Raw genomic sequence first — 25,737 nt, 5'->3', positions numbered from 1 at the left:
GTGAAATAAACCCTTTCCTCCCCAAGTTCCCTGCGGTCTTGGTGTTTTATCTCAGCGATATAAACCCTGACTAAGATATAGCTCAAACTAGCCTAGAACTCCAATTTTCCTACTTTTGCTTCCCTGATGCTGAGATCATATGTGTATACCAATATGTTTGCTCAGCAGGCAATTTTCATGTTGTTTTTTTGTTTTGTTTTGTTTTTTGTTTATTGTGAGAAATGAGGATCCTGGAGACTCAGAGAAGTAAAAGTGACGCAATTTATTTCACAGTCTCGCATGATCTGGTACCAACCCAGACAAAAGGGGGACAGACAATGTGAGCACAAGGAACAGCTGTTATAGCCCTGGATGGGGGGGGGGGGTCCCTTCTTCCTTTCCCACTCTGGCTGATTGATTACTCAGAGGGTATAATCTCTCAGGTCACCTGCTCCTGACACTTGTCTGTCTCTCAACTCACATGATGTGGGGGTTAATTTACATGTTTTATACCCTGCTTACTTTAAGGCTTTTCAGGAGCATAAACTTTATGTGTGAAAGGCATGAGGCAAGCTTGACTCTTAATCATCTTCTTCTAAACGTTTGAGTTTGCATGGGGGTAGCTAGACTGTCATGTGGCAGCAGGGCCCAGACTTCATGCTTCATCTGTAGGTCGGTCTGAACTGGTTTAAGGCATTTTTGTTTTGAGAATTGACTGTTCTTTTTACTTCTAACATTTATCATTCTAAAAGACAGAATTCACAAGTAAAATTAAATATTCACATATATTGTCCTATTATTTTTATATCTTTACAGTAATGAGATTAAATACTCTGAAAAGAATATTATTTGACACATGTACAAACAAGCATGCTTTTGTGATTTTAGACTATTCTTAGACAGTAACAATTCCTTTTAAAAGTTGAGTTGCCATCCCATGGCCCCAATATATGTTGATTTCTTTCTTTGAGGCCTTGAAAGCAAGAACAATTTTTTTAACCTAGCTGACGCCTTGGAACTATTTTACTGTTTAAAATTGTGTTTATAGGGATGGGTGAGATAGTTCAGCAGGTAAAACTCACTACACCTAAAGATGAAAAGAGAGAAAAGACTTCAGAAAGTTGTCTGCTGGCCTCCGCATACATGTTGTGGCACGCATGTGGGTGCACACACACACACACACACACATACTTACACACACTATAAACATACAATAATAAATAAAATTTTAAAAAGTTAAGTCATAAATTCAAAACCTGGGACATTTAGTCCAACTTATAAAACTTTATTTCTAAATGAGGCAAATTGTAACATTTACCTTAAAGTGGCTTGTCTTGCTTTTTGAGACTATGTGCTGCTGGCCTGAACCCTGATCCCCCTTCCTCAGTCTCTTAAGGGTAAGGTCACAGGTGTGTACCAGTATGCTCAGCCAGCGTAGCCTTTTGTTGTCACTTAAAAACTTAGAGAAGCTCCAGTTAAATGTGTGAATTGGACAGATTCTTTCTACTTAACACTGCTGTCTATCAGAAGCTATCCAGATGGTCAGAACAATCTGAATTTACAAAAATTATAATCCCTTCTGAACCGTAAGCCCTCTCAAACATTACTTATACTCATCGTAAATTCATCCTGATCTTTACAATTAATTCTAAATTTAAAACCCTCTAGCACATACCTGATTTCAAACCACTAAACGAATAATATCAGAACCTCTAATGAGCTAAATTTCCTTAACTTTTATACCTAAAGTATGAAATATACTCAAATACATCCCGAAGTTAATGTGAAATTATGATTTGCTGAGCATTCATTATTTCTATGTGTAAGGGCCAAATGAGAAAGTTTCATCAGGCATGAAAATTGGGGCCGTGGGCAGAAGAGAGTTGACTTAACTGCTCCAGTGGCACAGGGTATCTGTTCAGTGGCTGACGATAAACCCCAAACCAAGGTGCTTCTAAAGCAGTGTAAAGCAGTGTTTCTTCAGCATTGAAATTATTGAGCTCTGTAGTTCCATCACTTTGCAATTACGCGCTGACTCCACTCTTCACACCTACGGCTACCTCACAGACTCCATGACCCAGGCGATGGCGTCAATGATTCATGTATCCTTAGAGCCTGTTCTTTTCCCGTCTGGCCCTTATTATTTGACGGCTTCATGCATGGATGCAGTGATCACATCCACCCTCAGCTCTTCCTGCCACCCCCTCCCTGCTGGTTTGGGGGGGCGGTTACTTTTTGTTTGGTTTTGGTAACCTACTGAGTCTAATGGGTGGTGCCTTCTGGAATACTGGCTGATCCTGTTAGCTTGATGTTAGATTTCTTTTTTCTTAAACAGGGTCTCATTGTGTGCTCTGCTGATCTAGAACTTGCTATGTTGCTGTTATGCAGACCAGGCAGGCCTCAGATGCAGAGCCCTGCCTGCTTCTGACTCCTGAGCGCTGGGATTACAGGAGTGTGCCACCTTATGCAGGCAGATCCTACTCTTAACTGCCTTTGTATTTTCCACATTTAGATGCTTAACTATACACTTAGACATTGCATAATTTTTGTGTTTTGCTAATTTTATCAGTCTTTCATTGAAAATTTTCTTCAGACTGTTATATGAGAGGAATAATCCCAGCAAAGAACAGACTGCATAGGTCTTTGGAGTGTGTTCGCTAACATTTCCCTGCTCTTGCATGGTAGGCCTTGGCCTGCGAAGGCCTGCTCTGGGATGATCTGAGTTGAGTAGATCTAGGTTGAGAAGGCTTAGATTGGGACTGCTGGGGCCTATGTGGGTTGAACTGAGTAGATTTAGATGGAGAGGGTTTAGCTTGGGGTGACTGGGGGTGACTGGGTCTAGCCTGGGAAGGTTGCGAATGAGCGGGTTTAGCTTGGGAGGCTTGGGGGTGAGTGGGTTTAGCTTGGGCCGGCTTTGGATGAGAAGGTTTAGCTTGAGAGGCCTGGGGGTGAGATGTTTTTTTCTGAGAAGGTACAGGTTGAGAGGGCTTAGGCTGGACGTGTTTGCTCTGGAATTTAGGTTGATGGGAGTTGAACTGGGAGGGAGATGGATGTTTACTCCCAGACGTGGCCTGAGACCCTGGTTGGAAAGCTGGATCCGAAGGCCTTCCCTGTGTTACTCGCTGGGATCCTTGATGAGAACCAGACATTATTCGTTCTTGAATGGCTCCTGCTGGCTGACAAGTCTGAGGGTGAGGATATTTAATATGAAATGGTGTCCTCATAGGTTTTCCAGTTGCTTCAGTCAGCTGCATCCCCTGGGCACAGGCTTTCCCAGGCTGTGACTTCCCTGCTGCTTTTGTTCCTGGTGAGTGACCTACATGAGAGACTACTGTCCCAGACCTTTGCAGAGTTCTCGCTGTCTGTGTGCTCTCAGGATGGCTCCGTACATGAAAAGTCTGTCTTTCTGATCTCCCAGATGCTCCACTCAGGTGATACCCCCAAGAAGTTCCTGGAAATTTCATGAATCCTTCCCCAGAATAAAACCTCAAGGGTTGGAAGTTCTGAATACCGAAGTACTTACCTCTGCTGTGTTCCATTGTATTTTGATGGAATAAAGGAAAGAACCACTTAGCCCTTTGCTGTGGTCCAAAGTGGGAGCTCATAACCCAGGGGACTTTCAAGGAAACATGGTAGAAGTTACTTCCAGCTTTGATAGGCAAGGGCCATGGGTGGACTGGATGAGGCATGAGTGCTGTAGTCTGGTGAAAATTCTGAGCACTCTGGCTAGCCACCCGTTGAGCCCCAGGCTCCCCGGTAGGCTTCTGAGACTGGCTTTCCGATGGGCTTTTTGTCTGCCTGTATGGTTGTTGGTTCTCACCTTCAACGGTGCTGGGAGAAACTTGGACGTCTTGAGTGATTTCAAAGTCTTGGTCTACCTGAATCCCCAACTCCCTGGCCAGAGAGGCCATATCCTCTAGGGACAGACATCTGAGCGAGGAGGACATTACTTCCTGGAGGGCAGCTTGCAGGTCCTCCATGGTCTTCCTTGTATCCCCAGCCTCCTCTGATGCCCAAAACAGTAGCTGTGATGGCTTCAGCTTCAGGACCCTTTGGAAAACCTGAGCCTCTTCACTCTCCTTGGCCTGGGGACTGAGGATGAAATAGCACCTTCCAATGGCATCTTCTCCTAAAAACATTAGCAAGTTCCACTCCTTCTCACTAAGGTAGTCGGTAAAGAAGAAAACAGCCGAGGAGACTTCCACCAGAAAGCCAAACTGTGTCCAAAAGCTTTCTAGATCTCCACGAAGGTTGGCCACAGCAACAGGCTTTTGGAAAACTGGAGGGCTTTCTTTGGCCTCCGTGCTGTCAGGAAAATACCATGTTACCTCCACCAGGCCATCAGAAATTTGCCGAGGAAGCACGGGGGCAGACAGATCCCGGTGGAGAAAAATTCTGCATGGTTTCTGTCGGGAGGAGTTGAGCAGGGTGTTAAGGATTCTGGACTTGGAGAAGCTACAGTGTCCTAGCCGCACAAAAGAGATGACAGGCATCTTCCTGAGGCTCAGGCTCATCTCTGCCTCCCTGGGGGGTCCTTCTGAGGCCTGCTTTGGGTGCTGCTGTAAGTCCTTCATGGCCCCCATCATTAGGATGCTTTTGTTGTTTTCTGCATCTGGCAGTAGCAGGGGAAGAGCAAACTGGCATCGCGCCATGTTTGACATGACTTCACGTTGCAAAGAGCTGTCCGAGCAAAGCATGCAGGCACAAAGGACGTCAAGGGGGTTGATGGTTTGTATGTCTCCCGTGGCTAAATTTTCCATTCCATCCAGCAATTCCTCCTTGCTCTCTTTGCCCGCCATCTTGCAGGGCCTAAGGATGAAATCTCTGGCTGTCAAGTCTAACGCCTGAACTTTCACCAGGAAATTCCAAGCTAAGTCTCCTGGAGTCTCAGGTGTCCACTCACATCTTTGATCTATGGAAAACTGCCTCACAAAGTCTGGAAGAAGCTTTCTGCTTCTGTCCATGTTCAGAGAGGACAGGACACGTTGAAACACTCTTTTTCTTTCTGTAAAGCAAAAGTACTCATTATTGCCTTGCTCAGAATCAGTTTCCCTCCTTTAAAATTATGTAACTGATCTGGGCGTGATGGCCCATGCCTCTAATCCCACCACTCAGAAGGCATATTGCTGTGGGTTCAAAGCCAGACTGGTCTACAGAGCGAGTCTAGGACAGCCAAAGCTACACAGAGAAATCCTGTCTCAAAAATTGACAATTTCACTGCCAAACAATTCAAGATAAAAGTCTCATCTCGCCACCCTTCATGCCCTGTTTTCCTTCTCAGAGACTTATTAATCTCGCATAGTATATGTCCTAGTTTGTTTTCCACTGCTGTGATAAAGAAAACAAGCAAAAGCACCTTGAAGAGGTAAGAGGTTATTTCAGCTTACATTTTCCAATCACGGTCTGTCATAAAAAGAAATTCAAGGGGCTGGAGAGATAGCTTAGAGGTTAAGCACACTGACTGCTCTTCTAAAGGTCCTGAGTTCAATTCCCAGCAACCACATGGTGGCTCCCAGCCATCTATAATGTGATCTGATGCCCTCTTCTGGCCTGCAGGTGTATATGAGACAGAGCACTGTATATAAGTAAGTAAATCTTTTTTTTTTAAATAAGTAAATCTTTAAAAAAAAGAAAGAAAAGAAAGAAATTCAAGACATAAACTCATGGAACCTGGAAGCAAAAGCCACAGAGGAATACTCCTTACACACTTACTCAGCCTGCTTTCTAATACAACTCAAGACCACCTTCCTAAGGGTGGTACCACCACCCACAGTAGGCTGGGCCCTCCCACATCAGTCATCAATCAGGCACATGAGCCATGTTTGGTAGAGCCCACTCTTGCTCCACAGTGTGTATTCTATGGTTTTACTCTCACATTAAAAAAAAAAAACTTTTTATATTTACTTAGTGTGTGGTGTGTGTGTGTGTGTGAATGCACATGCCATGTCATGCATGCGACAGTCAAAGGACAACATTCAAGAGTTGGTTCACTCCAAGTCATCTTGCCTACTCTACCCTCATTTTTAACAAATCTATATTTTAGGTACAAAAAAAAATGTTTGCACACATGGGTGTCAGATGGTGATCTGCAGACCAGACCAGACATCCTGAGACCTTAACTACATAGCATAAGCTGTTCCACTGACGATCTCCACTTCAGTGGTTAAAACTAAAAACTGCAAAACACAGTTTCTTTCTGGCTATGAAGCTGCTAAAATTACCAAGATGCTTTAAGCTGAAGACAGAAAGTAAAGTCTAAAATCACTGACTAGTGACTGCGGATGTAGATCAGGTGGCAGAATGCTTGTCCACACGATTTCCATCTCTAGCACCAAAAAACCATGTGTGGTGGATCATGCCTATAATCCTAGAACTTCAGAAGTAGAGGCAGGAGGATCAGAAGCTCCAAGTAACCCTAGGGTTCACTGTGACTTCCGTGCTATCCTGGAGGTCACAGGACCCTGGCTCATTGATCTGAAGCCTACTGCATAGGAAGGTGTTTATGCCTAGTACAGTGGACCTGGTCAAAGGCTCACAGCTGGGCCCTATAGAGAAGATGCTACCACATGCTAAATGGAAATGCTGTCAAACTGCCTCCTGGTGGATGTTTATACCCATGCACTAGTTTTGTCGTCAGCCTTGGTCAGAAAAGCCTCCTTTTGCAGCTAGTTAATACAATCTCACAGCTGGCCAGAGTGTTGAGAAAAAGTGACTTGTAAGTGCTTAGCACTTAAAAGAACAGACGTAAGATCCCTTCCAACTACAGGGAACATCATCAAAGAAGGGACAGATGGGGACACGGGACTTAAAAACACTGTCTTCTAAATGTGACACATCCACTGCATCATGAGCACACAGCTGCCTACTCAGGGCCTGCACAAATGTGCCTGTTCACACGGCCCTGAGGGGCTGAGGGGAGCTATTGGTAGTTGATGGCTGTTAAGAGAAGGTGAGCCTTCGGTATGACACCAGTGAGCCACCCATGTTCCACACTGGTGGCATGCTGGTGACACACTGGTGCCCTCAAGGGAGGCCTGGACAACTTCATGGGTCACAAAACAAGAGGCCCTGATATGGGCGGGAGACTTGCTGGGTACAGGAGAGACTGGGAGTATGGCCAAAATATATAATCTGTGGTAAACATAAATGAAATTGTCAATGAACAAATTAATTAAAAGCACATAAAAATAAATAAGATATCCCTTACTGTATGGTTAAAAGTGATCATAGAACTCTATGGGCTGATAATCAGTACTTACTTCTGCTCATATGAACAGCCCTCCATATTCAAGGTTCTGAACCTGCAACTCAATAAACTGCAGGTCAAAAATATTTGGGGAAATATTATGCTTATTCTCAACATGATGACTAACTTTTCTTCTTATCATTCCTCCCTGAAAAACAACTATTTACATAGAGTTTATCTTTTGTTAGTATGAGTTCTCTGGGAGCTCAGAAAGTCTAGGGCCAGGGAGACAGACAGCCCTGTAAATAAAGGCCCTTCTGCTTAGCTTGATGACCTGGGCTGCACCCCTGAGACTCACGTGGGAGAAGGAGAAAAACAACTCCTGAAAGCTGTGCTCTGACCTCCGTACCCTTCCAGCACACACACACACACACACACACACACACACACACACACACACACACACACCACAAATGTAGCTTAAAAACTTGGTATGCATATATAAGGAAAGCGTAACTTCTGATATTTTGTATCACAGTAAGACATCTTTGGTTGAGAACTATGAATAAATTTTTCTAGATCAGCTAGTATCCAGAGCTACTTCGTTTTGTGTTTGCTTTAAGATGGGACTTCATGAGGCCAGACTTACATGCAACTCTCAGCCTTCCTTTCCCAGTGTCTGGAGTGCTGGCATTACCTGCACGGACCCCGACAGGCAGTGGGAGGATTCTGAACGGTTCCCCCAAAAGTCATACATGTCTGGGCAACAGATGCGCCAATTACCCTCAACTGATTATTACACATTGTTCATATTATTGAATTGAACTTCATAAATATGTGTGATTATTATGCATCGGTTAAACTAAAATGTAATTTTAAAACTAATAAAAGCATAAGAGAATGTATAGAAGTTATATACAGGTATCAAGTCACTTTGTTTCTTTCTCTCTTTTTCTTATTTGCTTTTGCTTTTTTGAGACAGGGTTTCTCTTGTAGCCCTGGCTGTCCTGGACTCACTCTGTAGACCAGGCTGGCCTTGAACTCATAGAGATCCACATGCCTCTGCCTCCCGAGTGCAGGGATTAAAGGCGTGCGCCACCCTGCCCCTCTTGCTTGCTCACTCATTCCTTCTTCTCTCAAAATTTTTGATACAGATTTCAGTCCGTAGCCCTAGCTAGACTAGAACTCACTAAGTACATCTGGCTGAGCTCACATTTCCAGCGCTCCTCATGCTCCTTCCCCCTGAGGCACCAGGCCTGGTTCAGTGGACCATTTTAAATAAGGAGTTGGGAGTATCCACAGATTTTTGTAGCCAAAGGAGGTCCTGAAATCTATTTCCCAGCAGGGCATGGTGGCTCACTGTGATCTCTGTGAGTTCAAGGCCAGGGTGGTCTACAAAATGAGTTCAGAACAGCCAAGGTTATACAGAGAAACCCTGTCTCAAAAAAACAAAAATTAAAAACTAAAAAAATCTTAGCTGGGCGTGGTAGCCCACGCCTTTAATCCCAGCACTAGGCAGGCAGAGGCAGACGGATCTCTGTAAGTTCATGACCACCTTGGTCTACAAAGGGAGTCCAGGACACCCAGGGTTACATAGAGAAACTCTGTCTTGAAAAAGAAAAAACCAAACAAAACAAACAAAAAAGCCATTTCCCTTGGACACTGAGTCTTTCTACTGCCCTGTCTCCCACCTCCCCAGATCTGAGAAGTCCTCTGTTCAATATACTCTCCTGAAGCAACTCCATGACAGAGAAACACCAGATTTCTGATTAGTTGATTTGCCCTGTCATGCCCGCTCTGCAGTGTGTCATGGCCCTTTTTTAATCTATTGGTAAATTGCCTAACTAATTACACGCGCTGTCTCTGTACCTTCAGTGCTCCCCTCCTCCTCTTCCAATGAAATGGGGGTTTCTGAAGCCTCGCAACTACTTTCCTCGTTAGAGAACCCCATGGTTTCTTCATACTTGGAATCCTCTTCACCATCATATACAAAGCACTGCAGGTCATCACAAGCCCTTTCCTCCACAGCGGTCTCGGCGTCCTCAGGGTACCCAACAGACTCCTGATAGTCCCCTTCTTCTAAATACAGAGAATCGTCTGGCTCCTCGTATCTCTGTCCATCGATTAAGTACGTGATACTTGCTGGAACTTCATACTCAACAGAATGTGGGACGGTGACTTGTGGAGTACCGCGCCCCTCCTCTTTGTCCCTGGAGGAAACCGCGGTTTCCCTAGAGTTACTTTCCTCATAGGTGAAAAACTCAGGCTTTTCCCGACCAACACGCTCTTCCTCTTCGGAGTCTGGGGCTATCTCAGCGTCCTCAGGGGTTTTCTTCGCAAGAGAAATGGTATCTTCTGAATCCCTGCTTACCTCCGCGGACTGGGCTGCTTCCGCTCCCTGCTGTGCAGCTCCTGAAGAGAAAACATTTCATTATTGCCTTTTTTCCAAAGTAAGAATTTTAAGTTGACTGGAGTCTTATGTCCTCAAGGCATCACCCTTTCATTTTATATCTTTTTTTTTTTTTTTGAGACAGGGTCCCTGGCTGTCCTGGACTCGCTCTATACACCTGGCTAGCCTAGAACTCACAGAGATCCTCCTGCTTCTGCCTCCCGAGTTCTAGGAGTAAAGGCTTGTGCCACCACACCCAGCTTTTCTTCCTTTCTTTCAGACGAAAAGCCGTTGTCTGTGTTGCCTAGGCTGGCCCAAACTCCTGAGCTCAAATAAATTCATGCCTTGGCGTAGCCCACTAGCTGGGGCTACAGGAATGCAATCACTCTTCTTTATTTCACTATAAGATCAAATGCCTGTTGTATTTAATCTAATGTGCACTGTAGCAAATCCATTATCAGAACTTCCTTTCTCCCATGGTGGGGGGGGGGGGGAGGAATCAAAACAAGCTCTCCTAGCAGCTTCACGTGGTAAATAAATGGAAAGAAATGTACTTGTTATGAAGAGTGTTTAATTGTACACTTAATGTGACCCACACTCAGATTTCTTTCGGCCACTGCTAAGGAAATCTGATTCCCAAAATTCCTAATGGATGGGCCAATTACTGTTTGGAATAGTGTATTCTAGAAATAGTAAAAGCTATTTTTCTAGGCAGATGAGGCTAGCGAAGGTTAATTTTAATTGTCAACACAATTTAGAATCACCAGAGAAGAGAATCTCAAGTGAGGAGTTTCCTGCACTGAGTTGGCCTTTAGGCATGGCTACGAAGGATTGCTTCAAATTAACTATGTGGGAAGAGCCACCCTACCACCGTGGATGGTAGCAATCTCTAGGCAGAGTAGACAAATCAAGGTGAGCACAAGCAAGCACTATATGTGCATACTTTTGTCTCTGCTGGTGACTGCAGAAATGGTGTGACTGGCTGTCCTCCGGCCTCTACCTCTTTGACTTCTCCCACAGTGATGAGCTGAACCTGTAATGATAAACTGAAATAACCCCACAGGCATTGCTTGTTGCCCGAGTACAGTGACTGAGGAGGAAGTTAGAGCAAGACCTGCCCTACATTAAGGATCATGAGTCTGTCCCTTAAAATCATCTTGGGCCATCTTTTAGATTACTTTTAAAAGGAAGCTACACCTCCCTCTAGTGGTCATTTCCAAGGCAAGCTGACAGCTTTTTTGTTTGTTTTGCTTTGGTTTTTGGTTTTTCGAGACAGGGTTTCTCTGTGTAGCCTTAGCTGTCCTGGATTCGCTTTGTAGACCAGGCTGGCCAAGAACTCACAGCTATCTGCCTGCCTCTGCCTCGAGAGTGCTGGGATTAAAGGGATGCACCACTACGCCCAGCTAATAACCATATTTTATAAGTAGCAATTTCCAAGACCTTGAAAACTTTATTGCTCACCCACTGGAGAAACTACACTTAAGAAACTGTCCTGGGACATTCTAATCACAGGGGGCAGGAAGCTGCTGGCCATCCGGGTGGTTTAAAAGGGTGTCCCCTGGACTTTCAAAGTAGCTGTCAAAAGGCACTGTGAGAGGCCTTGGGGGGGGGGGGGTGTAAACATCTCCGAATTTAAACGGTGCCATTACTAACTGTGTGCTCTTTCCAAATCCCTGCCAGAACAAGAAGCTCCTGATGGTGCCTCAGAGGCAGCTGGAACAGCCCGGTCAGCAATTACCTGGCTCCTAAACCAATGAGAGCCATTGTTCCTGCTTTAAAAAAAAAAAAACAAGACATACTTTCTGTTTCACATTGCAGTGAAACTCACCTTAGGATGTCAATCCAGATACCAGACAACCTTCTTTTCCTTTTCTAGAAAATCTGCTTCCTCCCCTTCCCTCCCCCCCCCCCCCCCCAATTTAAAAAGTCAGCTTACCGAGCTTTAAGCCCAAGGAGGCAGCTGACTCTGGAAACGCTGTAGCCAAACACCTGAGGAAACAGCCGCAGCTGCCCTCTCCTTTCTTCTGCACCAGAATCAGTAGCTTCCGACTTTTCTTCAGGGGATCGCTTATTTCCTCCAGGGTCTCATACTCCTCCTCCGAAATCAGTCTCCGAGAGGTTAGCGTGTCCAAGATAGAATCGGGGTCTTGTTGGAGGAAATTAAGTAACTTTGCTCGTTGTCTTTCTATGATTTCTGAGGAAGCACCCTCTGTCGCCATTGCTTCCTAAAGCACAGAAAATAGATTAAGTTATTCTGGCATGTAAAGACATCTAAGTTAAAAAAGAAAGAAAGATAGGAATTCTACTTAGCAAAGATAAAACATGTCAAGATTACCTTTTGTTGGAGAGGGCAGAGAAGAAGGAACACGGGAAGGGAAGGCAGCCCGGAGCGCTCTGTGCTCGTTTCCTGTTGCTGGTCTTTTATCTGCTCTGTGCGTGTGTGTGTGTGTGTGTGTGTGTGTGTGTGTGTGTGTGTGTGTGTGTGTGTGTGTGTGTGTGTGTGTGTGTGTGTGTGTGTGTGTGTGTGTGTGTGTGTGTGTGTGTGTGTGTGTGTGTGTGTGTGTGTGTGTGTGTGTGTGTGTGTGTGTGTGTGTGTGTGTGTGTGTGTGTAAAAGCGCTTGCTCAGAAAAGAACCCAGGATCTCATGCTGTTCTCTTCTACTATTGATCTGTATTCCTAACCCTCTGCTCTTTTGATCAGCAGACTGTTTCACTAATTCTGGGCAGGAGGGAATGTGCCGCAAATGGAGGCGTGCTCCTAGGATCCCAGCATCGGAAGGCAGAGGCAGGAAGATCAGGATTTTTGCCATTTCAAGGTTAGTCAAGATGCACAGTGTGTTCTAGGCATCCAGGACCACATAGTAAGACCCTCTCTCAATAAAATAAAACAAGAGATGAAGTCAGGCTGGCGACTTCCTCCAGGAACTTTCTTTCCCTTGAACTTGGAATAGGGCTAGGTGCTCTGGGGTCTATACTGTGATGCTATAAATGTAAATTAACTTATTCATGGAGAGTAATCTCCAATGTGCAGGTAAATAACAGAGTTAGGTACAAATTTTAAATGTATGCCCTTCACTCCAGCGATCCCACCTTTGGAAATTTAGGGCTTGACACTAAGAACACTTGTTGGTCTGACAGGAGACCTGGTTCAGTTCACATCATTCACAAGGTGGTCACTCATAGTCATCCAACTCCCCTTCTGATCTCCAAGGGGACCAGGCATACACATGGTACCCATATAGATAGATAGATAGATACACATACACACACATATGTATATATTAAAATAAATCTAAAATATTTTAAAGGAAATACTAAATACATGCCAAAAATATACATATAAAAATATGTATTCCAAGGCTGGGCATGGTGGCGCATGCTTTTAATCCCAGCACATGGGAGACAGAGGCAGGCAGATCACTGTGAGTTTGAGGCCAGCCTGGTCTACAAAGTGAGTCTAGGGCAGCCAAGGCTACACAGAGAAACCCTGTCTTGGAAAACCAAAAAAATAAAATAAAATATTATTTTATTTTTACATAAAAAATTATATGTAAATATTATATACATACATACATATATACATACATACATATTTTCCAAAAGTATAATAGGAGAAAATAAAAAATAATTTAAATTTCCATAAATCAGGGAACTATTAAGTAAATGATAACAATAAAATACCGAAGAATTATTAAGCTGTTAAAAGATTTTATTTGTTTGGAGAATGTCATGTAGGTGCTGGGAATTGAACCCTGGATCCCTAAGGAGAGTAGCCAGGGTTCTAACTGCTGAGTCATGTCTCCAGCTTCCTGCTAGACTGTTTAAAAGTATAAAGTAGAACTTGATAAGTGATGATACACACCTTATATTATTTTGGAAAATAGCAAGTTACAGATGCTATTTTTAAAAAATAAAAGCTGGGCATGGTGGGGCAGCGGTTAAGAGCACTGTCTGCTCATGCAAAGGTCCTGAGTTCAATTCCCAGCAACCACATGGTAGCTCACAACCATCTTTATAAGATTTAGTGCCCTCTTCTAGTGTGCAGGTGTTCATGCAGGCAGTACACTGTATACATTATATATATATATATATAATTTTTTAAGATTTATTTTTTTATTATTGTGCATACAGTGCTCTGCTTGCATGTATACCTGCACAGCATTAGAGGGTATCAGATCATATTATAGATGGTTGTGAGCACTATGTGGTTGCTGGGAATTGAACTCAGGAACAGCAGTCAGTGCTATTAACCTCTGAGCCACCTTTCCAGCCACTTTAAACACTAATACATTTTAGGGCTGAAGAGATGGCTCACTTTCTGATCCTGCAGAAGATCTGGCTTTGATTCCCAGCATCCTTGTACCAGCCATAACTCCAGTCCCAGGAAATCCAGAGCCTTCTTCTGTACCCTTCCAGCACCAGGCATGCATGTGGTAGACATACATACATGAAGGCAAAACACTCATGTACACAAAATAACTTTTTATTTAAATTAATTTTTTGAGATAAGATCTCTCTAATGTAGGCCTGCTGTCCATTAATTCATTATGTAACCAGGCTGGCCTCAAACTCACAAAGATGAACCTTCCTCTGCCTCCCAAGTTTCTGAAATTAAAGGCATGTGCCACCACACACAAAAAAAATTTTAATTATTTGTATGAACAGACATTGTCTCATTTTTATTAAAACTATATAGTTATATAGATATATAGATATATATATCTTTATTAAAACTATGGTCTTTAATTATAAATACATAGTTCACAAGAACCTAAAAACCTAAATATCAACATGAAAATAAACTGTGGCATTTCATTAATATAATATTTCTTAAGATTTACTTTTATAGCCAGGCAGTGGTGGTGCACACCTTTAATCTCAGCACTTGGGAGGCAGAGGCAGGTGGATCTCTGTGAGTTTGAGGACAGCCTGATCTACAGAGCGAGTTACAGGACAGCTAGAGCTGTTACACAGAGAAACCCTGTCTCAAGAAAAAAACCCAAGATTTATTTCTATTAGGCCAGGCAGTGGTCATGTATGCCTTTAATGCCAGCACTTGGGAAGCAGAGGCAGACAGATCTCTGAGTTTGAGGCCAGCTTGGCCTATGAAGTGAGTTCCAGGACAGCTAAAGCCACCCTGTCTCGAAAAACAAAAACAAACAAAAATTAAGATCTATTTTTATTTGTGTGTGTGTGTATGTGTGTGCGTGATATGTGTGTGTGATATGTGTGTGTGATATGTGTGTGTGATGTGTGTGTGTGATATGTGTGTGTGATGTGTGTGTGATATGTGTGTATGATGTGTGTGGGTGATATGTGTGTGTGATGTGTGTGTGTGTGTGTGTGTGTGTGTGTGTGTGTGTGTACAGGTACACCTGAGGCCAGAAGGCACCAGATCCTTGAGTTGCAGATTGTTGTAAGTTGCCTAAAGTGAGTGTTGGGACTCAAACTTGGGTCCTCTGGAAGAGCAGCAAGTGCACTCAACTGCTGAGCTATCTCTTCAGCCCATTTATTTAAAATATTATATAGCATTCAATAGGAATGAAGTTCACTAGCCTACAATATAGAACAATCATTAAAGAATATCAAGGAAAAACTGAAAGTCCCCAAAGGATCACATTCAGGATGACATCCTTTAAAAAATTAAAATTGAATACACGCACACAACACACACACTTATGAATATTGATGAATCCATTAAAATACTATTAGATGGGCAATGTAGGCAAGGTACAGAGGACTATAAGATAGGAGGATTGATTCCTTGAGTCCAACAATTGTAGGTCAGGCTGGCCCACCTCAGAAAACCCACCACTAGCCAGGCACAGTGACCCATGCCTTTAGTCCAAGCACTAGGGAGGCAAAGGCAGCCAGATTGCTATCCATTGAAGGCCAGCCTAGTCAACATAGCAAATTCCTAGCCAATGAAGGCTACAAACATATGGAAAGAAACAATGATTATGAAATTCGGAATTGTATTTGTTCAAGTGGAGGGAAGATGGAAAAGGTACAAAATGAGAAAGTAGTGGAAGCTACGTAGTTTGCTGCAAGGTCTTCTTGGATAGGTTACTATTATATTACTAGAAACAAATACTATGTAAATAAAGGCAAACCACGCATGGAGCAATGCTAAGTATGCATTAGTAATTAAGGATATTTTTTATGTGGTTCTGGTACCTGAAGTTGAAGAGAAATTTGAAAATTCTTAAAATTTATTTTTGGGGACTGGAAAGGTGGCTCAGCAGTTACAAGCACTGACTGCTCTTCCAGAGATCCTGAGCGCAATTCCTGGCAACCACGTGGTGGCTCATGACCATCTATAAAGATATCTGATGCCCTCTTCTGGCCTGCAAGGTATACATACAGGCAGAGCACTCCTCCATTTAAAAAATAAATGAATTTTTTAAAGATTTATTTTTAGGGGTTAACTTTTTTCTCAAAGATCTTTTTTATTTTTTAAGTTTCATTTAGTTGGCAAATTTATAATTGCATGTTATATTTAATTATGGACTCATGGTGATGTTATGATATATACACAGTATAGACAGACTGAATCATTAACATACCCAACACCTTGCTTGTTTACTTATTCTTGTCTGGCTGAAAGGTTCTGTCCTCTAAGTGCTCCCTAGTTTCTCATGCTCATGAGCTTAGTAAAGAGGTTTTGTTGGGTTATGTCTTAATCAGTGGGGTTTTGTTTTGTTTTGTTTTTTGTTTTCTATGTAGAGACACTCCAACTCTTATAAAAGAAAGCATTTAATTAGGATTTGCTTACAGTTTCAGAGTTTTAGTCCATTGTTATCATAAAAGGAAGCAAGGTGGCACGCAGGCAGACATGGTGCAAAAGAGGTAGCAGAGAGGTCTACATCCAGGCTTGCAATTAGCAGGGAGGCAGGGGAGAGACAGGGAGAGGGGGGGAGGGGAGAGAGAGGGAGAGAGAGAGACAGAGACAGAGAAAGAGACAGAGACAGAGACAGAGGTGGGGAGAGAGAGAGGGAGAGAGGGGAGAGAGACAGAGACAGAGACAGAGAGGGGGGAGAGAGAGAGGGAGAGAGGGGGAGAGAGAGAGAGAGACAGAGAGAGAGACAGACAGAGAGAGAGAGAGAGAGAGAGAGAGAGAGAGAGAGAGAGAGAAAGAGAGAGACACACGAGGCCTGTCTTGGGCTTTTGAAACCCCAAAGCCTAGCCCAGTGATACACTTCCTCCAACAAGGCTACACCTCCCAATCCCTCTCAAGTAGCGTTACTCCCAGATGACCAAGCCTTCAAATATGAAGGTACGGTCCTATGGATGAAGGCAACACTAACTTACGTTATCATGCAGATGCTCAACCAGAAGCTTCACCTCTACTGAGAGGTATTCGTGGTGCCGGACGTACTCTGCACACACGTGAGGTGAAAAGTAATCATCAATATCACCCAGATACACAGCCTGTGACCTACAGGAACTTTCCAGAAAGATACTGGCGCAATAGTGGCACAAATGGTATGGGCATAACCAACTTTCTGATTGGATTTAAGAACCACCCCAGGAGATGCTACCAATATCTGACACTGCATGGGTGACCAAGAACCTGAAACTAGATGGGGGGAAATGCACTATTTGTATTCTGCTAAAGGAGCACAGCAATATAGTGAGTCCTATACGCATAGAGCAGAACCTGGCTCAACTCATATCAGAGGAACTTCCTCTTGCTGTAGCTGGGAGCTAACAGAGACCCACAGCTGGACAATGAATGTCCAGAGAATGAGGGACTTTGGAATACACCATCCTAAGTGAGGCATCTTTATCATACCCATCCTTTCAGGGCTCAGGGAACTATCTGGAAGAGGAGTTGGGGAGATTGCAAGTACTACAAGGGATGGATGATTCCGGATACAATAGGATCGATCCATGTATGAATTCACAGAGGCTGTGGTAGCACACACAAGGTTCAAGCCAGACAGGGGCCCTACCACTGAGAGAGGGAATTGGACATTTCTGGAAAAGGGAAAAATCAGTTTTCTCCAATGAAGTCTCACTGGGTGTATCAACCGTACTTGGGGCAGGCCCCACACCCAAGAGGTGATTTCTTTTTTAACTTACTGCTCTTTTGTTTGATTTGATTTTCATTTTTGTGTTTTTGGTGCAGGAACAGAAGATGGTGGTTTTGTTTCTGGTTTGTCTGTTTGCTTTTTTAAATAAAGAGAGAACAATAACAAAGCTGGCTGGGGATGGACTTGGGGAAGATATGGGAGAAACTGTGGTAGGGGAGAGGTAGGTGAACTCTGAGTTCGAGGCCAGCCTGGTCTACAGAGTGAGTTCTAGGACAGCCAGAGCTACACAAAAAAGAAAAAGAAAAAACTTGACTCTTATCAGTATCAGGACTATAATGCAGGATACAGGATTAACATGGTCTCTATAGGTGTCAAAAATGCAAAGTGGTAGAGGGTGAGTCCCTAAGCTAAAAGTCTTAGTCTGAAGGTAGGCATGGTGGCACACTCCTTTAGTCCCATGGCTCCAGAAGCAGAGATAGACAGATCTCTGTGAGCTCTCTGCCAGCCCACGCCAGCCAATGTTAGAAACACTGTCTCAAAAAAAAAAAAAATGGCTGTTTCAGAACCTGGCCTAACTGGACTGGTGGCATGTGTCTGCACTATCTGCCAGTACATGGAAGGTTGAGGCAGGAAGATCCCTTCACCTCAGGCATTAGAGAACAGCCTGGGCAACATAAGCCCCATCTTAAAAATGAAAAGGTGAACAAGAAAGAAAAAAATAATGTCCAGCTGCTGCTGACCTACCAAAACCTAGCAGTTGGATAGAAACCTGGATAAACTCTAAGGAACTTCCTACGCCTCTAGAGCATGGATCTCAGGACCCCAAAAAGAACTACCTCACATTAGGGAGAAGAAAAACCTAATTCATGTAGGCTTTGATCTTTTAAAACCTACTTTATTTGAGGCTCTTCAATGCCTCTATTTCCCTTCCAACCCACCGACCCTAGATAGGAGAGAAAACCAGTTAATAAGGACAGGAGAAGTAGACACTTTTAGACTTAGTTCTTTGGGCAGATTCCACTCTTCTTTGTTGTCAGGATTCTAGAAATTAAACAGCAAACTAGAAATCTAGCAAAAGTGAGCACAGCTGCAGCAGCTGGGGAGCCTTGAAGCGTTCTCTGGAGCATCGCAAAGCAGAGTGATGAACAGCTAAATGATACAAAGTGATGCCAAAGCCAAGCCTCTGTTTTTCCAGCCCTATTTATCTCCTTTCAGAGTCATTACCAGGATGTTTATTAACTAGCAAAGACCATGTCCCAGTATGAGGCAGTTCCCTTTCTAACAAACATCATTCACCCTCTCACAAGTCTGTTTCACACCCCACACTTGGGATCAAAACAAAAACATGTTTACATCCACTACAATTTCACTGCCTTATGTCTGTCTCTAGGTATGTCTTTGGGTAAAGACACTGACATAGTGCCTCTCGCAGGAGTAGGTTCACTGGTGGTTAATGCCCATCCTACCCTCTTCACTAATCTCATTTTCACAGTCCACGATGCAGACACAGTAACTCTGTGACCCCATCCCAAAATAGCTGTTTTAGAACTCATAACATGTGAATATGTTAGGTAACATGACAAATGATGAGGTTGAAGAAAGCATTAAGGTTTCAGATTAACTAACCTTGAGATGAAGAAATTACCTAGGTGGGGTAGGTGTAATAACAAGGGGTCGTAAAGGTAGAAGGAAGAAGAAACAGTTATACAATGTGAGGTTGGTTATTATTGGCCTGCAAGACGGAAGACAGCAATTAGAGAGGGACTGAGGTAGCCTCCAGGGCAGTGATTCCCCCAACCCTTCTACAGGAGTCACCTAAGACTATGGGAAAACAAATATTTACACTACAGCTCATAACAGCAGTAAAACTACAGCTATGAAGTAACAATAAAAATAGTTTTATGGTCGTGGGTCACCACAACATGAGGAACTGTATTAATGGGTTGCAGCACTAGGAAAGTTGAGAACCACTGCTCTAGAATACAGAAAAGATGAGTTTTCTGTTGAAAGGGTGGAAGGCAGTCTTGCCAATATTTACTTTTCTTTGTGTCCTACTGGAGACGGAGTGCAGAGTGCCCTGCATTTCTGTGATACTCAAATACTACTTGCTGTAGAGCTACACCTCAGCATCTCAATTTTAGTCAAATTAAGCAGTTCTTGTGTTTTTCACCAACAGAAGTGTTCATGGTTTAAAACTTTTGTTAAAAACGCTTATGGAAGCTGTGCGGTGGTGGTGCCTTTAATCCCAGCACTCAGGAGGCAGAGGCAAGGGGATCTTTGCGAGTTCGAGGCTAGCCTGATCTACAAATCAAGTCCAGGAGAGTCAAGGCTACACAGAGAAACTCTGTCTCGGGAAGGGGGAAAAAAAAAAAAGAACGCTTATGAAGCTGGGTGTGGTGGTGTATGCCTTTAATCCCAGCCAAGGCTACACAGAAAAACCATGTTTTGAAAAACCAAAGCAAACCAAACAAACAAAAAACCCAAAACCAAATAAGAATAAGAATAATTTATGAGATTCACCCTCTTAAAAGTTTTTTTTTTCCAAGACAGGGTCTATGTAGCCCTGGTTGTCCTGGACTCGCTTTGTAGACCAGGCTGGCCTTGAACTCACTGAAATCCTCCTGCCTCTGCCTCCGGAGTGCTGGGATTAAAGGCATCCGCAACCACGCCTGGCTCCCTAAAAGGATTTTTAAACGTGCAATACAATGTTGTTGTCTGAGTACAATACTTCAAGTGGACCTCGAGAATGTATTTTCCATAACTGAAACTTTGCACCCATTGACTAAATCTGTGTTACTTCATGCAACTAAATTTATAGAACTTGTCATTCAGTCTCCTGAGACTTACAGTTCAGCTCAATCTCGGGTTCGCCTCTAGCCACCCTCCTCCACTTACACTACTTCGGGGTGGAAAGGATTATGCATTTTCATGTCTACCCCCTGTCTCTAGAAGAAACTAGCACTATTTGCTAACATGAAGGGGGGAGGAGCTTCCGACTCCGATGTGCATGTGATAGCCTAGCAATTCTCACATTCGCTTTAGAAAGTAGGTAGATCAGATTCCTGTTTTGTACTGGAAGAGGTTGCAGACCACAAATGAACTGCCGTTTACCAAGGAGGTCTGGGGTCACTATCAAAACGATCTAGAAAACAGAATTACAGCACAGACATCCAAGCTGTACTCAAGCGTGAAGGATCAGATTTCCTGACGGCAGTGCGCTGGAAACCAGTTATTTAAGAAGCTCTGCGTGCGACTCCATGTATGGGATTAAACAATGTGCCTCTGAATTACTACAGCATGAAGACGAATCCGCCAGAGTCCGCACTCTGAAAGACTCTCGGTAAGGGCGAGCAAGCGTCCAAAGGAAGCCGAACCTGGGAAACGGGCTTTTCCCGGATCGGGATCCCAGTCCCAGCCGCTCAATGACACACCGCCAGGGGCACCGCCACGCAGTGTCCGCCTCCCCTCGAGCCCCACGACGGGAATCCTCACAGCGGCCCCACAGGCGACAGCAAACACCACAGCGACGGAGAAGGGCTGCGAGAAAACAAGAGAGGCCTCTGGCGCACCTGAGGGTGGGGCGGGAGGAGGCGCCATCCACGCCTCCTTACAAATCATGGAGCCTAATTGGCTCCCTGGCTCTCCCGCCCGACCCACACCGGGACTCCGGCGGCTTGATAGTGCTGCACCGCGCCCGCCGGAAGTAGTTCCCCGGGCGGAAGTTTACCCACGGGAAGTCACTGAAGTGCTTCCTCTTCCGGTCTCTTTGGCCTCGGCGGCAGAAGCAAGATGGTGAGTGTTGTACCCGAGCTCTGTAAATCTCCCTCCATCCCTCTTCCCGGGGCTGCCTTGCCGGCTGCCGGCGCGTGGGTGGTCAGGTTGCGTGTAAGGGAAGCGGATGGGCGAGGAGGAGGCGGCACGCGGGTGACCCCAGGAGCCAGAGGAATGGCTGCTCTGTGGCTGGCCGAGCGCACGGTCCCAGCGCCGCGCGGGGTCTCCCTGGGAAGGCATTGGTGTCCCCCGCATAGGGGCTGACGACAGCCGAGGGGACGTTTGGCTCCTACTGCCCAGACACTGCGAGTGTGGGTTGTTGTAGCGGGGACTGTGATACTGGCGCATAATTTGTCGCCCTTAACTCTTAAAAGATAAAGGCGGCCTCAGAGCGCGGGCGTCCGTGTTAGGGTAAGACGACATTAGATCGTGTGGGTCGCCGGCGGCGAGATTTTTCTTTTTCTTTAAATGTTCTCTTGTAGGTGCGAACTTAAACCCCGTTTTGTCCCTTACAGTTAAGTCGCAGCAGCAGTCATTGTTTTCCGTGAGAATGCCACAGTACATTGAGAAGATTTTTTTTATTATTAATTGCGCCTTTATTCCTTTAATGTGCAGACGAAAGGGACGTCATCCTTTGGGAAGCGTCGCAACAAGACGCACACGTTGTGCCGCCGCTGTGGCTCCAAGGCCTACCACCTTCAGAAGTCGACCTGTGGCAAATGTGGCTACCCTGCCAAGCGCAAGAGAAAGTGTAAGTAGTGTGCTGCATTGGCCGGGAGTTGGGGGGAGGGATGGAGCAGAACCCTTAATCTGGTACGGAACAGGACTTCCTGTGGTTGGGATGTTGGTTGAATGGTTAAAACACCAGGTCAAAGGAACCTGGCTGGATGCTTGGGAAAACCGTTGGGCTTCCTGTTTTATCAGATAACTGGAGTGCCAAGGCTAAGAGGCGGAACACAACCGGGACCGGGCGGATGAGACACCTAAAAATTGTCTACCGGAGATTCAGGTACTGTTATGTTTCGGTATCATTGGTCCTTTGGGGTGGGATAAAAAAGTTCTCCCGTTTACTTGTGACTTTCCATATCCACTCATAGTAGGGATGATACTGTGGATTTTCCCCCTTTTTTCTTGTCAAGACTTTTATGGATGGGATATGGAAGGCAGCTTGCTTGGTTCAGCTTATACTTTGTTGGATTTTGCTCATCAGCCATCTAAGCTGTTTGAGGTGCTAGCCAATCATAGCAACAAAGACAGCACACCTTTAATCCCAACAGAGGCCAGTGGATTTCTATGAGTTTAAGGCCAGGCTGGTCTACAAAGTAAGTCCAGGACAGCAAAGGCTACACAGAGAAGCCCTATCTCAAAAAGAAAAAAAGCTACAGATAAGGGAGTCTTTTAATGGAGGCTGGGCCTTGATGTTTTTTAAAAATACCTAATCCTCGCCGGCGTGGTGGCGCACGCCTTTAATCCCAGTACTTGGGAGGCAGAGGCAGGCGGATCGCTGTGAGTTCGAGGCCAGCCTAGTCTACAAAGTGAATCCAGGACAGCCAAGGCTACACAGAGAAACCCTGTCTTCAAAAAAAAAAAAAAATACCTAATTCTCAGCCCCAACTTAAGGCTTCGCTGTGGAATCCTGTTTGGGCAGTTATTTCTAGCGCATGCCCTATCAGGTTTCCACCAAGATTGAAAATGATGCAGACATGAACCTCTGCTGCTTCCAGTCTGTTGTGGGAAGCTTCTACCCGTAGTCTACAGTAGAGCCTAACTTAGGAGGTCACAGGCGGTTAGAGACTACTAACATTAAATTTTGATGCTTTGTGTTTTACGCTTAATGGAATTGCAGTTTTGTGGGCTTGCTGTGTAGTGATTTGCTAGGGTTTCATAAGCTAAGACTGTGGTCTTGGGATATGCCACTAACTTTATGCCTAAATTTTCTGTGCTTCCTATTCGCTTAACTTTATTTTTTTGAAAAAACTAGTTCTAAAGTAGAAATGAGAGTTATTTAGAATTTAGGCTTTTGTGCAGCTTCAAGGGTTCTGTTAAACACTTGGCCATTGTTTTCTGTTACTAAAGAAAAGATACTAGGACCTATCTATAGCATAATGATTAGCTTTCATGGTGCCTCAGTTCTTGTGAATATTGGTAGGAAAACAAGCCTAAAATTATTGCAGCTTTATATATTAGAATTATGGGTGTCTTAATTGGGATAAAACACTAGCTTATCAGTGATGTTCTAAAAATAAATGTCTGAACATATGAATACTATATTGATTTCAGCATTTAACTGAGATAAGCTCACTAATGTCAGCTTGATGAGATTGGAAGTAATGTTTTGATGTTGCTACATTAACTTTTCTTGTCTTTAACATGGAACAGACATGGATTCCGTGAAGGAACAACACCTAAACCCAAGAGGGCAGCTGTTGCAGCATCCAGTTCATCTTGAAGATTTCAAGCAGTCATAAAATAAATGCTCTGGTTTCAAAAACTGTAGTGTGCTGAGGTATTTTAATATGTCAGCTCAGTATTCAGTTAGTGACATACTGAAAACTGAGCCTTTATATATAATAAGGTCAGTTCCTATGTGCCTGAAGTGGGGGTGGGGGTGGACGAATTCTCTCTTCTGAGTCTAGGTTCCATTGTTGGCTTGGCCCTTAACATGAGGAGGCAAGTGAGGTTTGAACAGGAAGAGCACAGTTACTAGAATGGTGGTAAAATAGCTAAGCTGTGCTGCCTGAATGATTAGTTCCTACCATGCTTGAGGTGTCTAAAGGTGGCTGCAATCTGTAAGGGACTTGAAAAATCAAGACAATTGAGGTTCCGGAGCCAAACCTTTATGCATGGAGGACCACACATCGCCTGTACTTAGCCTACTGGTTTTGGTTTTGTTTTTTAGAGGTTTATTTAATGTTTATGGGTGCTCTATCTGCATATGTGCCTGCATGCCAAAGAGGGATCAGATTCCAGTGTAGTTGTAAGCCACCATTTGGTTGCTGGAAATTGAACTCAGGACCTCTCTGCTCTGTAAGAGCAGACAGTGTTGTGGCTCTTGTGTGTAGAAGGCTTGGGGGAAATAAAACAGACAGTGATGCAATGATGAGACTACTGAGTTTCACTTGAGGTGTTGTTTTGTTGTTGGTGATGTTTTGAGGTTTTTTGTTTGTTTGTTTTGTTTTTTCAATCACATCTTCAGCCTGTCTGGTTGACTTAGAAGTCTGGAATTGTGACACAAACCCCGGGTACTGTTAATAGCTTATGCAGTACATGCAGCCTGAGCCCTAAATTGGACGCATCTGGCACTAAACAGTTTTGAGCCGAGATCAATAGCTAGAGAAATGGCATTGAATACAGACTTCACTGGCTACCTAACTTGGAATTCAGATTTGTAGACTGGATTGGTGTTGAGCTTGTGTGGCCCTGCTATCTGTGTCAAGCACTGAGGTTGTAGGTGTGTGCTAACAAGCCAGGCTGGTTTTTGTTTTTTCTGGGATAGTCTCACTGTAGACAGTGCTGGCTTCAAACTCAACAGAAATTGGCCAACCTCTCTAGGCCTGGGATTATAGGCATGAACACATGGTCATGCTTAGCAATTAGAAACTTGAGCAGAGGGACTGGAGACATGGCTCAGGTTAAGGGCACTGTTGCAGAGTACCCGGTTTCAATTCCTAGTACCCACATAAGTGTTCTCTCTGTAGGGGATCCAATACCCTCTTCTGACCTTCCTGGGTAAGGCACATGAAATAAGCTTTAGCAGAAAACATACTTGGGGGGAGGGTCCCAAGATGGTTTCTCTGTAACAGACTCCATCGGTAGACCAGACTGGCCTCGAACTTGCAGAGATTGCCTACCTCTGCCTCCTGAGTGCTGGGGTTTGAACCCTGGGCTTTCAGACTTAAGGCGTGAAGCCTTACCAATTGAGGAATCCAGGCTTTTTCAATATTTTGCAAAAAACGTTAAGTTTTTTATTTTGTAAGTGAAGGCTGTGAGCTAGGCATTTGGGGTGATAGAGGCAGGAGGAATAGGGAGTGAGGCCATCCTGGATTACATGAAATATATCCCAAACAGCTATTCTAAGTCAGTGGGAGAACAAGTTCCTAGTGCATGCAGTGTGACCAAGACAGATGTTCCAGCTGTGCTGAAGTGGCGTCTCTAAAATGTCTCCCTACCCCAGGTGTCACCCACCCATTACCCATTATGTATGTGTGGGCATGTGAAGGTCAAGACAAATTGTAAGAATTAGTTCTAAGCCTGGTGGCACATGCCTTTAATCCCAGCAGGATCTCTTAGTTCAAGGCCAGCCTGGTATGCCAAGTGGGTCTAGGACAGCCAGGGCTATACAGAGAAGCCCTGTCTTGGGGATTGTGGTGGGGGGTG

General features: G+C 44.3%; 2 protein-coding genes across 4 annotated transcripts; one reads left to right on the top strand and one right to left on the bottom strand.

Annotated features, from left to right (window-relative positions):
- Positions 1 to 243: 243 nt before the first annotated feature.
- Positions 244 to 21,293, bottom strand: CARD6 (caspase recruitment domain family member 6). Of its 3 annotated transcripts, none has more exons than XM_084783542.1 (4): positions 21,159 to 21,293; positions 11,491 to 11,779; positions 9,035 to 9,577; positions 244 to 4,984 (listed from the first exon to the last, which is right to left on the bottom strand). In XM_084783542.1, exons 2-4 carry the CDS (start codon positions 11,771 to 11,773, stop codon positions 2,637 to 2,639), a joined length of 3,174 nt encoding a protein of 1,057 aa, XP_084639668.1. In that variant the 5' UTR covers positions 11,774 to 11,779; positions 21,159 to 21,293; the 3' UTR covers positions 244 to 2,636. The 3 variants fall into 3 exon arrangements, with proteins under 3 accessions (XP_084639668.1, XP_084639667.1, XP_084639666.1); XM_084783541.1 differs by lacking the exon at positions 21,159 to 21,293 and adding an exon at positions 20,964 to 21,141; XM_084783540.1 differs by lacking the exon at positions 21,159 to 21,293 and adding an exon at positions 11,890 to 13,056.
- RPL37 (ribosomal protein L37) lies at positions 21,278 to 23,856 on the top strand. The gene is made up of 4 exons (XM_084783543.1): positions 21,278 to 21,381; positions 21,976 to 22,111; positions 22,285 to 22,369; positions 23,740 to 23,856. Exons 1-4 carry the CDS (start codon positions 21,379 to 21,381, stop codon positions 23,807 to 23,809), a joined length of 294 nt encoding a protein of 97 aa, XP_084639669.1. The 5' UTR covers positions 21,278 to 21,378; the 3' UTR covers positions 23,810 to 23,856.
- Positions 23,857 to 25,737: the final 1,881 nt, after the last annotated feature.

The sequence above is a fragment of the Acomys minous genome (assembly GCF_964271855.1).
Source record: "Acomys minous genome assembly, chromosome: 5".
NCBI lineage: Eukaryota > Metazoa > Chordata > Mammalia > Rodentia > Muridae > Acomys > Acomys minous.
This window is presented reverse-complemented; position numbering and strand designations above follow the sequence as displayed.

What these genes read in the sequence shown, in the direction of transcription:
- RPL37 (XM_084783543.1), top strand. An exon ending in TGCCAAGCGCAAGAGAAAGT is followed by an intron (nt 22,112 to 22,284) that starts GTAAGTAGTGTG and finishes CTGTTTTATCAG; the next exon opens with ATAACTGGAGTGCCAAGGCT. An exon ending in ATTGTCTACCGGAGATTCAG is followed by an intron (nt 22,370 to 23,739) that starts GTACTGTTATGT and finishes AACATGGAACAG; the next exon opens with ACATGGATTCCGTGAAGGAA.
- CARD6 (XM_084783540.1), bottom strand. Translation starts at nt 12,363, where the DNA reads ATGGCAAAAATCCTGATCTTCCTGCCTCTGCCTTCCGATGCTGGGATC. An exon ending in TCTGCCCTCTCCAACAAAAG is followed by an intron (nt 11,780 to 11,889) that starts GTAATCTTGACA and finishes TCTGTGCTTTAG; the next exon opens with GAAGCAATGGCGACAGAGGG. An exon ending in CTCCTTGGGCTTAAAGCTCG is followed by an intron (nt 9,578 to 11,490) that starts GTAAGCTGACTT and finishes TTTTCTCTTCAG; the next exon opens with GAGCTGCACAGCAGGGAGCG.